Source organism: Sceloporus undulatus, chromosome 3 (assembly GCF_019175285.1).
Source record: "Sceloporus undulatus isolate JIND9_A2432 ecotype Alabama chromosome 3, SceUnd_v1.1, whole genome shotgun sequence".
In the NCBI taxonomy this organism is placed as follows: Eukaryota; Metazoa; Chordata; class Lepidosauria; order Squamata; family Phrynosomatidae; genus Sceloporus; species Sceloporus undulatus.
Window position 1 is genome coordinate 225,960,294 of NC_056524.1, and position 16,364 is coordinate 225,976,657.

Genomic DNA, 16,364 nt, shown 5'->3' on the forward strand with positions numbered 1-16,364 from the left:
ATCAAGTTCAGGCTGAGAAGCTTGTCACTCACCTTTCAAGTGAAGTAAGTTAAGCACATCAAAGAACATTTTCTTTTCTGCTTTTCAGGTAAGTTAAGCTATATTTTGTAGAATAAGGGATGGTTGGTGGGGAGAACTGGTTGAAACAGTCATATGAAAATACCATTATGATTGCATCAGATATGAAAGCAAATGGAGATGTGATGTCGGTTGTGAAGAACATTAGAGCACAGCAGAGCAGAGCAGCAGCTTCCTGCAAATAATGGCACAGAGCTAATTAAATACTGTTCAACTTTGTTTGTTTTTGCTGTATTAATTGGAGGAAATTAGTGTTTACCTTTCAGATGCAGTGTTTAACCTGCTCCAGAAAAGGCAGAAAGGGCTTTATAAAGAAGAACCTACTGTTGATTCTCTACATACTGCCCAAGAACACTCTGGCTGTATCTATGGAGAACAGTTTTGGGGTAAGAATTTTAACTAGTATTACTGTATCTCATTTATTTACCACTTTTAACTTATATATGGGCTTACTATATATACTGTTTTATCTCCAGCTTTGCTAATGCCTGTTTTCATCCAGGAAGGGGACTTCATGGGTCTGAATACTAGATAGAAGAGCCTGCACCTGGGAAGCATATGCAGTATATAGCTTGTGAGTGTGAGAGTGCTGATGTGTAGAGGAAAGGGAGAAAGAGATCCTTTATGGGATATGTGTAGCGTATGAAAGGATTCCTGTGCATTCGCATCTCTAGATAATGGTCCTTGGATGCAGTGAAGTCTCTCTAGGTGTACATAAATTTTATTAAAATAAATTCAGTCTCTGTGTGCATATGCGATAGGAAGACTATTTAGGTGTACATACTTTTTATTAAAATAAATTCAGTCTCTGCATACATTCATAATGCATACAACATTCTTAGTAACCATTTTAATTAGGCTTATCTTTGTTTTTACAAGGGTTTTTTGAGGCCTGAACACAGTTTTGAAACATTACCCTTTTGTTTTTACCTTTCCAAGTAGAATCATAGAATCATAGAGTTGGAAGAGACTACAAGGGCCATCCAGTCCAACTCCCTGCCATGCAGGAACTCTCAATCAAAGCATCCCCGACAGATGGCCATCCAGCCTCTGTTTAAAGGAAGGAGATTCCACTACACTCCAAGGGAGTGTGTTCCACTGTCGAACAGCCCCCCAACTGTCATACAAAATTGAAAATTTAACACAACAAAATGGGAATAGTACCAGTGACATATACACTCAGCTCCAGAAAACTGTGTGTTAAGTTTTCCTTAAAGTTTTTGCAAATCAAGAACAACTTTAAGGCATACAACCAGAGGCAGCCAAAAGAAGAAAATTTCAGCAGCTAAAAGGCACATTTATTCTGGGCCTGACATCTCAGAAAATATCACTACTCAGGGGCATTATACGAGCAAAGTGGAAATCATAGTCACTTTGAAATCCAACTGGGGGGGATGTAAATGGTGATGATGGTGATGATGATGGAATATTATCAAAACTGTAATATAATCTCATATTGGATAAATGTCACACAACAATCTGATGGCACAAGGATTACAGAAAATGTTGAATTTTAGCAAAATGTTGAATTTCAAAAGGTGGATTTAGAAAAATCCGCTTAATACATCTCTCAAAAATTTAGTACAGTATTTTACTAACTGCATTTCTGCAATGCCACTGAAACTGTTTTAAATACCTCCTTTCTAGTTGTGAACTGCTGCTTTCATTGTGTTCTCTCTCGCTCTCTCTTTTTAAAGAAATATGAATGGATGGAGACAAGCACCTCTCAAGCCAACTGTTCTCAAGCCAACCCTAGCCAACAATACCAGCCTATTCTACCATCTGTGGAGCTTTTCCAGATAATTATATACATTCCCACATTTATCCTTGGAGTACTGTTCAATGGAATGGCTATATGGTTTGCTTTCCACAAGATCAGGCGATTAACAGAGTCTGTGATCTACATGGTGACACTTATGATTTTAGATATCTTTGTACTCTTTGCCCTACCCTTTAAGATAATTTCCTATGATAAAAGAAAGTGGGATCTTGGACATGTCTTTTGTTCATTCCTAGAAAGCCTATACTTTGTGAACATGTATGGGAGTATCTTCATCTCCCTGGGTATATGTGTGGATAGATATCTTGCTATTCTGCACCCCTTTGTAGCTGTGAGCTTGAGGTCTCCCAGAAAAGCTGCTATAACTTGTGTGATCATTTCAGCAGGAGTCTGGGCAGGAACAGCATGTACCTACCAGCTGCATAAAGATGATAGTCCCAAATTCTGCTTCCATGGCTTTTCTGAAGATATTTGGAAAAACATAATTTTGCTCGTAACCTTGGAGACAGTCTTTCTTGCCAGCACAATAGCTATGATCCTCTGTACAGTTCAGATCATTTTGTGTCTGCAAAAGAGCCGAAAGCCAGACAGTCCTCCCACAATCAAAAGCAAGTCAGTCAAAATACTTGTAGTAAACCTAACTACATTCCTGGTCTGCTTTGCTCCTTTCCACGTGGCCTTGGTATTGTATTACCTTGTGAAAAATTGTATTCTAAGTGATGGTCAGGAAGCCATTCGTACATTTCTTCAGATCACCCTATGCTGGGCTAACCTCAACTGCTTTCTAGATGGAATCTGCTTTTATTTTGTTTTTAAGGAGTCTCTAAAACCGGTTTCGAATGAGAGTAATGCAATTAATGTTGATTAAGTCATTCTGTCAGTTCAGCCATTATGTTGTTCAGCCTCTGATAGAAGAGGAACACAAAGAAGCCACTATTCAAGCAAAAAGTTCTCCTTTTTTAATGCAGTGTGTATGTATGTCTGTGTGTGCACACCTCCAGGTCGCCTGTCACCTTATGGTGATCCCATGAATTTCATAGGGTTTTCTTAGGCAAAGAACACACTGAGGTGTTTTTTCCAGTGCCTCCCTCTTGGTGTTTGTTAATGGTTTCCTATCAAAGTACTAACCAAAGCTAACCCTCCTTAGTTTCCCAGATCAGAGCTATCTGATCTGGTGCCTTTATAGTCAGGTCAAAATTGAAACCTTTATTATTCTGGACAAAGAACTGGAGATTAAATATGAATTTCTTCCTCGATATATGATAAGAGTATCATTTGCTCATATATGGACTGAAGCACTGATGGCGGAAGATTGTCAAGTTTGCTGAGTTAGCCCAAACTGACAGATTTACGAGGGATCTAAAAGACAAACCAAGTGAGGATTTATTAATTTATTTGTTTGCTAAAAGATTAGAAGCTATTTATGGACTTTTTGAGCAATAAGAAATCTAATGATGTAATCTGTGGTTATAATTATTAGTAATTCTAGTAAGGTTATTTAGTTGGATCAGAAATTGTAGAATAACATCTCTTCTCTCTCTTTTGTATTTTTCTTTGCAATACAGTAAGATTGGGAGCAGGGGTCATAGTCCTACTGTGTTTTAGTTATATATGGAGTTTTCCTCTTTCCTCTTTCTTTTTTCCCTTTCCTTTCTGTATATATTTTTGAGTGTATATCAGTTCAATTTGGGTTGTATATTAGATTGTTATATTAAAACCATTCTCCTGTTGGAACAAACTGCCTGATGCTTTCTTAAATCCCCTTTAAATTCACTAAGTGACTGAAACACCCAAGCTTATCCTGGTCATTATGTCACATGAAGTGTTCTTATTTTCCCAGAAATCAAACTAGAGAATACATTTAGGAGACTGCTTGGGGAAGTTATTTTGAACTATAACTCTTAGGCAGTGGCCAAGCCAGCATTATATTCCAAATGCTGTAGTCCAAAAAAGTAACTTCATCAAACTCTGATTGCACAGGTTACTGTGGGCCCTATCATCTAACTTTTGTGATTACTTGTGACTGATTATTTCTGATGTTACTTGTGCCATTTTTGATCACCTAATAGTGGGGCAAACTCCCTTGGTCATAACAATATGAATCCTCACTTTTCTGACAGTAAAGTTGACAGAACAGTCAGTTCAGGCTCAGTTTGCTACTGTTCACCCATCTCTTTCCTAATTTGCAAGACAAACATGATTTATATAGCAAAGTGGACTTTATACCTCCAGTGCCTATGTTCTATTCTGAAATAAAATGATGGTGTATCCATTTCCATTTCCTCTTATTCCATTTACAATGAATTATACACTCTCAGAGATTTTCACATTCAAATCCTAGACAGAGGAAGTGGCTAGGCTGCTGGCGCCATTGGCTGTGAATATCCTGTCCTATTTAGAAGAGTCCATTGTTGATTTCCAATGGCAATGAAGAAACCACACTTAATTACGTCTACACAGAGGCATCCAAATGAACATTTTAGAAGACTTTCTACAGTCCTTTTAAACATGTAGTCATTCCTACTTTAGAGATTTTGCACTTTGATATGTTCCTAGAGCTTACAAAATAATAACATTGGATCACAGTAACAACAATTGGTTCAATCCAGTGTTTAGTTCAACAAGGGTGAATAAGTGGATATAGAATTACAGCCTAAATCAGCTAAACTGGTGTTTAGTGGTATGCATTTTCTGCCTCTGTCAGTCACAGTAGAACTTGTTGCTGTAGAATAAGTCCACTCTCCTCAACAGAGTTTAGCTTTAAAATATCTTGAATTTAGTAGAAAGTCCCAGACCAGCTTCAATTAATTCCAAATCCTGTGTGCTTTATTTTCATGCTACTATCATTAACAGGGAGTATAAGTGAAAAACCAAATCCTACTAGCAAAGCCTACTGCCTTTAAGAATAGGTCAACAATGTCCAGCAGATGAAGGTCCACTTTTCTCCCTCCTCAACACCCACTGTTGATCATACCATGTCTAAAAAAGTTAAGGGGGGACTGGAAGTGGTCCAATGTTTACTTCCAGTTTTGTTTTTTCCACTGATGAGAGCACTTGTGCTCCATAGCTAGGCTTGGGATTCTGTAGGACGCGTGGGCAGCGGTGGGAAGCTAGTGGACTGCATTAACTGCTCAGCAGAACTTGCAAAAATTACATCCCATACTGATACGTTACCCCCATCCTACTGTTAAAATCAATTTTTTTGCACCCAAATGACCTCCCCAACAATCCCTATAGGCTGTGTGAGGCATTTCTGCCATGTTTAGCCTCACCACCACCACGACCACAATTTTAGACCCAGGAGAGGCCTTTTCCCCCCCAAAACAAGAGGTGGCTGAAAGTCATTACCTGCTTGCTTCCAGATTGTTTTTTTTTTTTAAATTCCTTTCCCAGGACTAACCTTTGCCCATTCCTGCTCTAGGAGCATCAAAACCACTTTCTTCATCTTAAAACCTTTTCAGCAGTGAGCAGTAGGGGAAACTTACAGGCTCCCCTCCCGATAAAAACAAGCATGCGGGGTACACACCCTTTGACCCACCTCTGCTTTAGAAGTGTCGTTTTGAGAAATCCTTTTGTCAGATTTGAAGTCGAAGGCTTTCATGTCCGGAATCCAATCGTTTTTGTGGGGTTTTGGGGCTATGTGGCCGTGTTCTTCCATGTAGCCCAAAAACCCCACAAAAAACTTTTGTCAGATTGTTTGCTTTGCAAATTTGACACCATCTGGCAAAGCAAGATACAGTATTGGGGTAGAGAGAACTTATATTACAAAAGTATGTTAACATGTAAATCCAAGGACTAAAATGTGCAATGTGTCAAGTAACTGAAACGTCTATAGATGTGCATCAAGAGGGGGAGTGAGCAGGCAACAAAAAACAACAAAGAACTGAATGAAAGGGAAATTCAGCTTTTATCGCAGTGATAACAGAGTTTGGCACAAAGGTGAAGAAAGGTAAGCCTGGTAGTGCCAAGCTCAGCTGTCAGGTATTGATTGATGCAAATAATAGAAACAACAGGCTAATGCAAAGCAATTACTGATGTACATGGACAGCATGGAGATGGAGTAGGGTGGCAGCACAGCTCTAAGGTTGATTTGTAAGCCCAGATCATAGACAGATTTCTTTCAGCTAACCTTCCCTGTATCATGAAACAACATAATGTGGACAACATATGCACACTACATTCACATGGGATCAGTGCAAGGTAAAGAAAAAACTGGAATCTTTGGGGTGGTAAGGATCTTAACACACTACATGGTTATAGCGCTATATTCCACTTTACCTGCCATGGCAACATCCTATGGAATCCCGGGAGTTGCAGTTTAGGGAGGGGCATTTTGAATTCTCAGCCAGATTGCTCTTACACCTCACTAAACGATGAATCCCAGAATTCCACAGGATGTTTTCATGGCAATTAAAGTGGAATACAGTGCTATAACAGTGTAGTATAATAAGGTTCCATCCCCCTTTATGGGCAGATGGTGTTGGTCCAGAGACAAATATCACAAATTGAATGCCTCAGAGGATGGCAATTGCAAACGCCCTCTAAAGAAACTTGCCAAGAAAACTCAATGATAGGTTTGCCTTAGGCAATGGCCTCACTAGGAGGTGCGGGGGTGCATACTGCACCAGGTGACACCCTAAGAGGGGGTGACACCACTACTCCACAAACATCTGCCTTGTGGCAGAAACAGGCTATGGTATTCACCTGTGTCCCATTAAAATGCTGAAAAGATGGGGTGGGTGGGGTGAGTCTCAGTGGGAAGAGAAAAGAGAGGCCTCAGATATTTTGTTAAAAATATAAAATTTCAAATTTCAAAAAATTAATTTTTAAATTAAAAATCATTTAAAATTTTATTTTAAAAATGCTTTAAAACATCACATTTTACCAATTTTTTTTTACTTTAAGCACATGAAACTATGTATATGCAAATACATGCAGGCTGCGCGTATGATATTGTAATGTAAAAGTATAATTTTAATTGTGCTAAGTTGTTTATGTCAGAACTATTAGCATTATATTCAGTGATACATGGGAATTATGATTTATAGGTAACATTAGTACAAAAAACCATTACTAAGGATTTTGTATGGGTGTGGTATGGGAAGAGGTCAATGGGGGGATGACACCAACACACTGGTGACATCAACTCTAGTGATGCCACTGTCCTTAGGTATGCCCTAAGTTGGAAATGACTTGAAGGCACACCACAGCAACAACAACTCCTGTCATCAAAAGTCAGCCTTAAATGAAGACTTACAGAAGAGATAGGAAAAGTGTTGCCTTTGGGCTGCATTTAGCCCCCAACTAAATCAAACTGCAACATCAGACTCCTCCAACCTGCTCTCCTCTCATGCACACAAGCCAAAATTTTATACCAAGGAAGGACAAAGCAGAAATAGACTTCCAGTCACTTGCATGATGGATTTTTGGCAAATTTTCATTTGGAAATGTGGATCCATTTGTAAGTGTGCAGTTGGGGATATTGGCCCTGGTTATAGAAGGCAATGGCAAACCTCTAAACAAATTTTGTCAAAATAGGTTCATCTTAGGATCATCATAAGTCAGAAATGACTTGATGGCACACAACAACAACATAGGCGCGGGACAGACCGCCAAGAAATGGTGGTGTGCCAGCGCCCATTTTTGCTCCTCAGGGACGGCGCAGCCCCCAAACAGCACGCTGCCACTGTGGAGCAAAAAGAACCCAGAATTTCCAGGTTCTTTGTGCGATGCTGCAGTGACTTTGCGAGTTCGCCATTGGCGCACTTGCGACATAAGTGATGCGTGGTGCCAGGCGGACACCATGTGTCACTTACATCACAATGGTGGTGCCTGTGTACATGGGGCACCGCCATTGTGATGCCGTTGCCACATAGTAGGGTTGCGGGGCGTGCAGTCACTCTGCCCCCGGGAAACCCTACTATGTGTCCAGGCCAGCGCAAAGCGCTGGTCTGGATCAGGCCATAGTTGCCCATCAGTCTTACAGGAAATAATCCCTCTGTATCCAGTTGAAGTATATATTTGATATTCATAAGGTAGAACTTCAAATATTTGCAAAGGACATGGGCAAATGTATCACTTTGTAATACAGTTGAGAGTTTGCACAATGCATATTTAATTGTTGCTTGCTTTGTGGGAGTAACCCTTGCCGTCTGAAGCAGTACAGTCCTCAGAAGACTAATGTATGCTTTTTAATGAATTTTGGAAGAGACTAGATTTAACCTACAAAGACTATAAGTGAAATATGGTTTAAAGGTTCAAATGAACTATTGTGGAAAAATGAAAAATTATCTTCTCTTTACTTTGACCAAGCGCCCCAGAAGTCCAGAAGCTATATCCAAGTGTTAGCCCAATTAGAATAGACCCATTGAATCAATCAGAATTTACTTATGTCAATTTCATTGACTGAACAGATCTATTTTAGGTGGGGATTAACAAATGAAATTTAGGCCCAACTCTAACAGTAGCAATTAAATCCAGATAATATGGAGAGAAGGAATGGGAGAACTAGCCAGGCACTTCATTCCAGTTGACTCCCAAGTCCAATCCAATGACAATAATTCTAGATGTACTTAACTGCCAAATTAGATCATCATGCCCAATATCAATTGAGTCAGACAGATCAAGAATTAATTTTTTTGGTCAAGAAGGATTCTCTCACTTACACACACAAAAAGTACTTACCTTTTATGCTCAAATGCCCAATGCTCTACACTAGAATAATTAGAGAATGGGTTTTAAAAAGTCAGAAGAAAATTACAGCACACTAGCTACCACCATAGCTAAGAAAAAACTGTCAATATTACTGAAATTGACCTTTTCTTTTTAGAAAGAATATCACTCAGGAACACAGAGAGGCAACTTAAACCAGAAGTAAAATAATTTATTATACTCATCATTTTTCTTAAAAGGTAGGATTTTTTTCCCAGACAAAATATATAAAGCAGTTAATGATCACCCCATCCCCCAGAATACTGATTCTAAAATTTTCTGAACTAATTTCTGTTCCAACAGAAAACTACAGCTTTGTCCTTCAAACTGTAGTTTTATACAAAGTTAACAAGAGTAATGACTAGTTTAAAGCACGCAGAACCAAATAAGGAAATACTAACTTTATAACCTGAAGAAAAGTAGGTAGAAAATTCAGAAGAAAGGCATACATTTACCGGTTTGATGCAATAGTTACTAAATAACCTGAAAAATGCCCCTTTTCCTTTATAACCTCACACTTCCTGAGCTCTTTAGGTGAAATCAGACAAAAATTTGCAGAAATTTAAACATTGATGCTAACATTGTTTTGGTGCATACACAAATGATTTGCAACCTCATATTAAAGTAGCATCAAGCATGGTTATAGATAATGAAATCTGTGTTATATGACAGCTATACATGGGGCCACACAATCTATTTCCACATGGCAAACTGAGATGTTATGATAAATTGTAAAGATTTTGAATTTGTTTTTTTTTTAAAGCATAAGTTAGCATTACCCATTCTAGGCAATCACTGCAAGCACCCAATTGTCTTTCTATGGAAATCAGAATGCAAGAGCTACTCTGCTTTGGTTTATTACTTGTGCTGGAAGTACTGCTGGGGCTTAAGGTATTCTGATACTGTACGAAGACAGATTGTACATCTATATCTTGAAACATAGAACTGCATCAGTTGCAACCCAATCATGAACAACAAAGGCACCATCTACTACTCTGCAAAATTAAGCACCATCACAGATCCATGATGTTCTATTTAGGGCCAAAAACATCAGACAACTTTAATCTAGCAGCACCTTCCTCTCTTATTAAAGAACTACCTTCACACTAGATTTCCACTATTGTGGAAAGAGATCCCTAGACAAAAAGATGGAACCTGATTAGTGGGCGCTAATGTCAAAAGCCAAAGGCACTCATATACTCTTCTTGTGATTTAATTTCTTCTTTTGTTTCTACCCATAGGCATCTCAGTTAATCATCCTCCAGAAGGGAATAATGCATAAGTTTTCAATAGGAAAGCCTCTTATTTATATTTTGGAGTTAATAAGTAAACTTAAGCACAGCAAAGTATTAATATAAAAAGCAAATGCAATATAAAGACACTGAAATCCTGTGATCATAAGTGACCTGAGAAGCTAGCAATGCACAAACAATGGAAGAAGAAGAAGAAAAATAAGCCCATGTTTCTCTCAAGAAGAGAACAAGAGAGATGATGTGGTTGCTGGGATGGGTAGCTGCATCTAGACAGTACCCCTCACAATCTCTGGCAAATCACTGTGTCAACCACAAAAGTATTTGCAAAATGGTGGATGTGATGACACTTCTTGGCATCTCGTCGATGGATATCTGAGGAGGAAAGAAACATGAAAAAGCCAGATTAAGCTAAGAGCAGCATGAACATTTCATGAAAGAAAGTGTGTTGTGATACACATACACTCAATAAGAGTCAGTTACATGGAAATAAAAGTATGAAGACAACCCTTAATGCAGAAAGCAATGCAAGCCCCTGCCCCACCACTTGTTTGAAAAACACAAACTAAAAGGCCTTTCTACTATCTAAGATGTAGGAAATGTGAGGCCTACAGTCTGTATGTCATCCCCGTGAATGCTACTATGAGCTCAAGAGCTGCATGCCATGGGAGAACTGCACTTTTAATCACATAAACTGTCATGTGGAAAGTCCTCTTGACTCATGGAGCTTGTCCACCTTTACTATAATAATAATAATAATAATAATAATAATAATAATAATAATAATAAGTTTTATTTATATACCGCTATTCCAAAGATCATAGCGGTGGACAGCAAGTAAGCTAATTAGCAAGTAAGCTAATTTGCCCCCAACAGTCTGGGTACTCATTTTAGCGACCTCGGAAGGATGCAAGCCTGAGTCGAGCTTGGGCCCTTTTGCTGGTCTTGAACTCGCAACCTTGTGGTTTTGAGTGAATGGCTGCAGTACAGGCATTTAACCACTGCACCACCAGGGCAGTGGTTAACATCAAATGGTTCACAAAGAAAACAAATTAGAATATAATGAGCCCTCCATATTGGTGGGGGTTCAGTTCTGCCTCCCACATAGATGTCAAACAACACGGACAGTTGCACTCCATATTGTTCAATGGCAGCAACATGGACACGCGCGCGCTGAAGCATGCATGTTTACATCACTGCCACTGAATAATTCCATTGATTCAGCAGGTCTGCTCTAACTCTAAGCGTCAAGATCAGCCCTTATCCGAGAGATTTTATCCGGATTTTATTGTATTGTTTTTAATGTATTTTAATTGTATTGATTGTTCCTGTTGTACACCACCCTGATTTCAAGAAGGGCGGTATAGAAATAAACTATTATTATTATTATTATTATTATTATTATTATTATTATTATTATTATTATTATTATTATCGGCATGCAGTTGTCACAGGCAGTTGAATTTACATATGTGCATGCATCACAAGGGCCCATTATGTATCTTCAGGATATTTTTATTATTTATTACATAAACAACATTAATGTGATCTTTACAAGAAAAAATCTATAACTGTAAAAATCACATAATGACAAATAAAATGGGGTTTAAGATTTAATTTTAAAATAATTGTTGACAATACTTTGAGTCATGCTGATTTGTAGAACAGAATTATTTTTGCTTTTCTTCCAGCCTTAGCTACTTCACAGTTTTTATCCCATTTCCTTTCAGAGGCTTATAACATTCCTTATTTACTTATAATGAATAATACAATTAGTTTGCACACAGCCATCAGTGCTGGCTAATTGCAAGCTATTTCCTTCCTTTCTGGAACCAAACTGAGGTACAGAGTAGCAGCCATTTTTAAAATAGTGTTATAGCATTCCAAAATTGTCATCAATGGTTAAAATACAATAATCAACTTTAGCCACACACCCCAAAATTGCTTCTCTAAATTCTAAGCCTACTTGAAGAGTGCAGTACAAATAGCAGCAAAGGCAAAAATAAACAAGGGTCTCCTTACGTCTCCTTGCAGTCCTGCGTTTCAGCCAATAAGCCTCTTTTCCATGGCATAGGAGATAAATAGAAGAACCAAGCTGGTACATGTCATTGACAGGTTCCATCACTATCATCTCCTCCTCGACAATGTAGGTTTGTGGCAGGTATCCTCCATTCTGAAACCACATAATTAACAATTCATAGAAATAATTTCATGAAATTTTTGGTATCGGGGATTCCTTCACACATATAAATAGCCATTATTTTCACTTATTAGAACACTATTTATTTATTTACACATTTGTGTCCATATTACCTTTCTATAAGAACAATTAAGGAGGTGCATGCAGAACTTATTCTGGTCAGCAAAATCTAGAACATTATATATTTTCCTGACAGTGCAGTCCTAACTTTAAAATGTGTTGGCTATAGGAGATTAGAACTCATCTGAAAGATCTGCCACCAGAGCAATCTGCAGATACCATGGCTCTGCTGGGTAGCAGAAGCAGGGACATAGCTAGGATTTTAGGAAAGGGGGGGGGGGGCCAAACTAAGTTTCCCCATTATAATGGGGCTTGGGCGCAGCGGCGCAGCAGCACACCCCATTCTTTTTTCTAATGGAGGGGGGGTCCGGACCCCAAGAACCCCCCCCCCTTGGCTACGTCCCTGGCAGAAGAGCCAGAAAACGGGCAGAGAAGGGATGGGGCAACAAATGGAATTGAGTTAACACTGGATCTGAATTTACACTAGCCCTGGGACACAGCCACCATGCAAACACAATGTTAGGCCAGGACCAGGGTTGAGTTTCAAGTAATTTCCAATCCATATGAATGAATGAATGAATGAATGAATGAATGAATGAATGAATCTTTATTTGTATACCGCTATTCCCATGATCACAGCGGTTTACAACAGTAATAAAAACAGACCGAAATTACAAAATCCAATAAAAAGAAATCCACCCCACATTAAACAATACAGTACAGCAGTAAAAGTATCCATCATTCAATTACAGTTAAAAACAGTTAAAAACCAAAGCACCAATTACATCCAATACAATACAGCAACACAAGGGAAGAAGAATGGAATTAGGGAACATGGGGGAAAGCTTGATGAAAAAGGTGAGTCTTTAGATTTTTCCTGAAAGACTCCAGGGAGGGGGCTGAGTGGAGCTCGTCAGGCAGAGAGTTCCAGGTCTGCGGGGCCGAAGCAGAAAAAGCCCTATGTGCAGACACCACATATCTCGTATCAGGGACTCTCAAAAGTTGTTTCCCGCCTGACCTGAGAGTGCAGGGCGGATTATATGGAGAGAGGCGGTCCTCCAAGTACCCTGGGCCCAAGCCATTAAGGGCTTTATAGGTAAAAACCAACACCTTGTATTGCGCCTGGAAGTGGATTGGCAGCCAATGGAGATCTTTCAATACCGGTGTTATATGGTTGGCTCTGGAGTTGCCAGTGACCAGCCTAGCTGCCATATTCTGGACCAATTGTAGCTTCCAAGGTTGGCACAAGGGTTGCCCCATGTAGAGCGCATTACAGAAGTCGAGCTGAGAGGTTACCAGTGCATGCACCACTGTTTCAAGGTCCCCCCGGCCCAGGAAGGGTCGCAGCTGGCGTATCAGCTGAAGCTGATAACAGGCACTTCTAACTGTCGCATCCACCTGAGAAGTCAGGTGAAGCGACGAGTCCAGAAGCACACCCAGACTGCGAACTGTGTCTTTCACGGGGAGCGTGACCCCATTTAGGACAGGTGGAAAAATTTCCATCCCTGGACCAGGGGAACCTATCACAAGTACTTCCGTTTTCTCTGGATTCAGGCTGAGTCTATTTTCCCTCATCCAGCCCATTACCGACTCCAGACAGGCATTGAGCGGAAAGATGCCATCCCTAGTCACTGCATCAGTCGGAGACACAGAGAAGACTATTTGGGTGTCATCAGCGTACTGATAACACCGCGCCCCGTGTCTCCGGATGATCTCTCCCAGCGGCTTCATGTAAATGTTAAATAGCATAGGGGACAAGATCGCTCCCTGAGGGACCCCAGATGTAAGGGCCCTCTTATTGGAGCGACAGTCCCCCAGCTCCACCATTTGGAATCTACCTGAGAGGCAGGAATAGAACCACTGCAGAGCAGTGCCCCCGATACCCAACTCCCCCAGGCGATCCAGAAGGATACCATGGTCGATGGTATCGAAGGCCGCTGAAATGTCCAAAAGCACTAATAGGGACACGCTACCCCTGTCCATGCCCAGACGGAGATCATCGACTAAGGCGACCATGGCAGTCTCAACCCCATAGCCCGCCCGGAATCCGGTTTGAAATGGGTCTAGAAAATCCGTATCCTCCAAGATCCCCTGCAGCTTGGAGGCAACCACTCTCTTGATGACCTTTCCTAGAAATGGCAGCAGTGAAACAGGCCGATAATTATTTCGAATTAGGGGGTCAAGGGAGGGTTTTTTTAATAGAGGTTTTACAATGGCCGTTTTTAGATTGGATGGAAATCGGCCCTCCCTGAGAGATGAATTGACAATTCGGCGCAACATCTCTGTTACCGCCGTTCCCCCTAGAACTGCCAGCCATGAAGGACAGGGATGAAGAGAGCACGTCATCTTCCTAACGCTACTGAGGATCTTGTCCACATCCTCGGTACTTACAGACTCAAAATGATCCAGTACAACTGAGTCCACGAAAGCTCTGGACGCCTCTACTCTCGATTCTGAACAAATAACAGCGTCAAGATCAGCCCTTATCCGAGAGATTTTATCCGCGAAAAAGTTATTAAATTCGTCACAGCAAGCTTTCAATGACTCCAGTATTGGGTTCAGGGGGAGAGCCAATTGAGTAAGCTCTCTCACAACCCTGAACAGCTCTGCCGGATGCGACTACGCGGACACAATACGTGCAGCATAGAACGAGTTCTTAGCTGCATCTATTGCCACTCCATAGGCCTCCAAATGAGACTCTAGGAGTGTCTTGTCGGATAAGCGCTGATGTCTCCGCCATTTGCGCTCTAGTCGTTGTGCAGCCCGCTAGAGAATCTTTGGATTCAACACAACTTCAGGAGCCTGCTGTTAGTGCAGCTATATATGGGGAGGGGCTTCTTGGGGTAGGTTGATGGGGATGGGACCAAAGGGGCAGTCTCCCTCCCATGCCTTCCAAGTACAGCAGGGACTCAGAGGCAGGCTTCCCATCCCACCCTATACCTTCCAGCAGGGACTCAAAAGGCAGCTGGGGGTGACAGTGGCACACTGACCCTCCTCCTCTGTCTTGGGCTTTCTCCCCAGAGAGGAAGCCCTAGACAGAGCAAGCTGCAAGGGCACGTGTGCGACCCTCCTGTCCCGAAGGGAGGGCCCCCCAACTGGGTGTCACCCCTCTTCTGGGTGTCACCCTGTGCGGTCCACACCCACTGAACTGTCAGCGCAACTGCTGGGGTCCAACAACCACTGTCAGCAACTCCAACGAGTCCTGGGGTTAAATCAGACCCTTGGAGCAGAGCTGGCAAATTTCCAGAAGCAGAAGCGTGGCACCAAAGTCCAAGTTGGGATGACAGCAACTGGATGTCTTCCAGGAACTGCAGCAATGCAGGAACCTCCAGGGACACACAGCAAACCGATGCTATAGCTTCTTCTGATAAACCACCAGAGAAGCTAAGTCTCCCAAAGTGCTCTTTATTCACAGTGCTATTATACAAAACTAGATCTCTAAAACTCCAAACCATACCAATCCAACTCCTTCTACAAACCCACAAGCTATCCCTTGCAACCCCTGGGTTTATATAGTCTTCAGACCATGTGGTCTCCCAAACCCAGTGAGTTCAGGTGTGTAAGCATGTCATGTGTCTCCTGTGCAATCCAGACACATGGTTTCATCATCCATGGCTACGTGCACTTGGGCACTGAAGTGTCCTTGAGCCAATGAGCTTCAGCTGTGCTGATCAGCCTTGCCACTCAGCTGAATGCTCATGGCCAAACACACACACATCAAGCATTTCCCTGTGTGCTGTGTTTTAACCCTTCAAATCCCTGACATGAACCCCCCCCTGACACTACTGATCTAGGTAACTGTTCCATATACTGTATAAGACTGCTACTAGTTATGATTGTGACAGGAACTAAATAGTGGACACAGAATACTGTTGTATTTTTAATCAGCAAGCTACCCTGAAAAATCAGCAAGATACCCTGAAACAGTATAGAAGTATTTCAAATGAAAAAACAGACACTCATCCGAATGTAAGGCCATGAATACATTAAGCAGTCTCTAATCAGCAACATGGCCCATGAAATCCAGAACACATATTTAGTTAGTTATGAGATTTATATCATGCCTTTCTCCCAAAATGGGATTCAAGGTGGCTTGCTTACCACAATCACATAAAGCTACAATCACATAAAGTGACACATTCATTCAACCAGCAGAATGGTCATAGAATCATAGAATCGTAGAGTTGGAAGAGACCACTAGGGCCATCCAGTCCAACCCCCTGCCATGCAGGAAATCCAAATCAAAGCATCCCTGACAGATGGCCATCCAGCCTCTGTTTAAAGA

At 41.0% G+C, this 16,364-nt stretch overlaps 2 protein-coding genes across 3 annotated transcripts in view; one reads left to right on the forward strand and one right to left on the reverse strand.

Moving 5' to 3' along the window:
- Positions 1–2,854, forward strand: LOC121926650 (lysophosphatidic acid receptor 6-like). Its single transcript, XM_042459795.1, has 3 exons — positions 1–88; positions 331–464; positions 1,776–2,854. The coding sequence occupies exons 2-3, from the start codon at positions 345–347 to the stop codon at positions 2,724–2,726; spliced, it is 1,071 nt and encodes a 356-aa protein (XP_042315729.1). The 5' UTR covers positions 1–88; positions 331–344; the 3' UTR covers positions 2,727–2,854.
- Positions 2,855–8,716: 5,862 nt separating this feature from the next.
- The window catches only part of LOC121927193 (integral membrane protein 2C-like), a 37,572-nt gene continuing 29,924 nt past the window's right edge, over positions 8,717–16,364 (reverse strand). For both annotated transcript variants that reach the window (XM_042460816.1, XM_042460815.1), the window contains 2 exons: positions 11,842–11,992; positions 8,717–10,194 (listed from right to left, as the gene is read on the reverse strand). In XM_042460816.1, the coding sequence (XP_042316750.1) occupies positions 10,103–10,194; positions 11,842–11,992 (243 nt within the window). In that variant the 3' untranslated portion in view covers positions 8,717–10,102. The remainder of the gene's footprint in view (positions 10,195–11,841; positions 11,993–16,364) is intronic.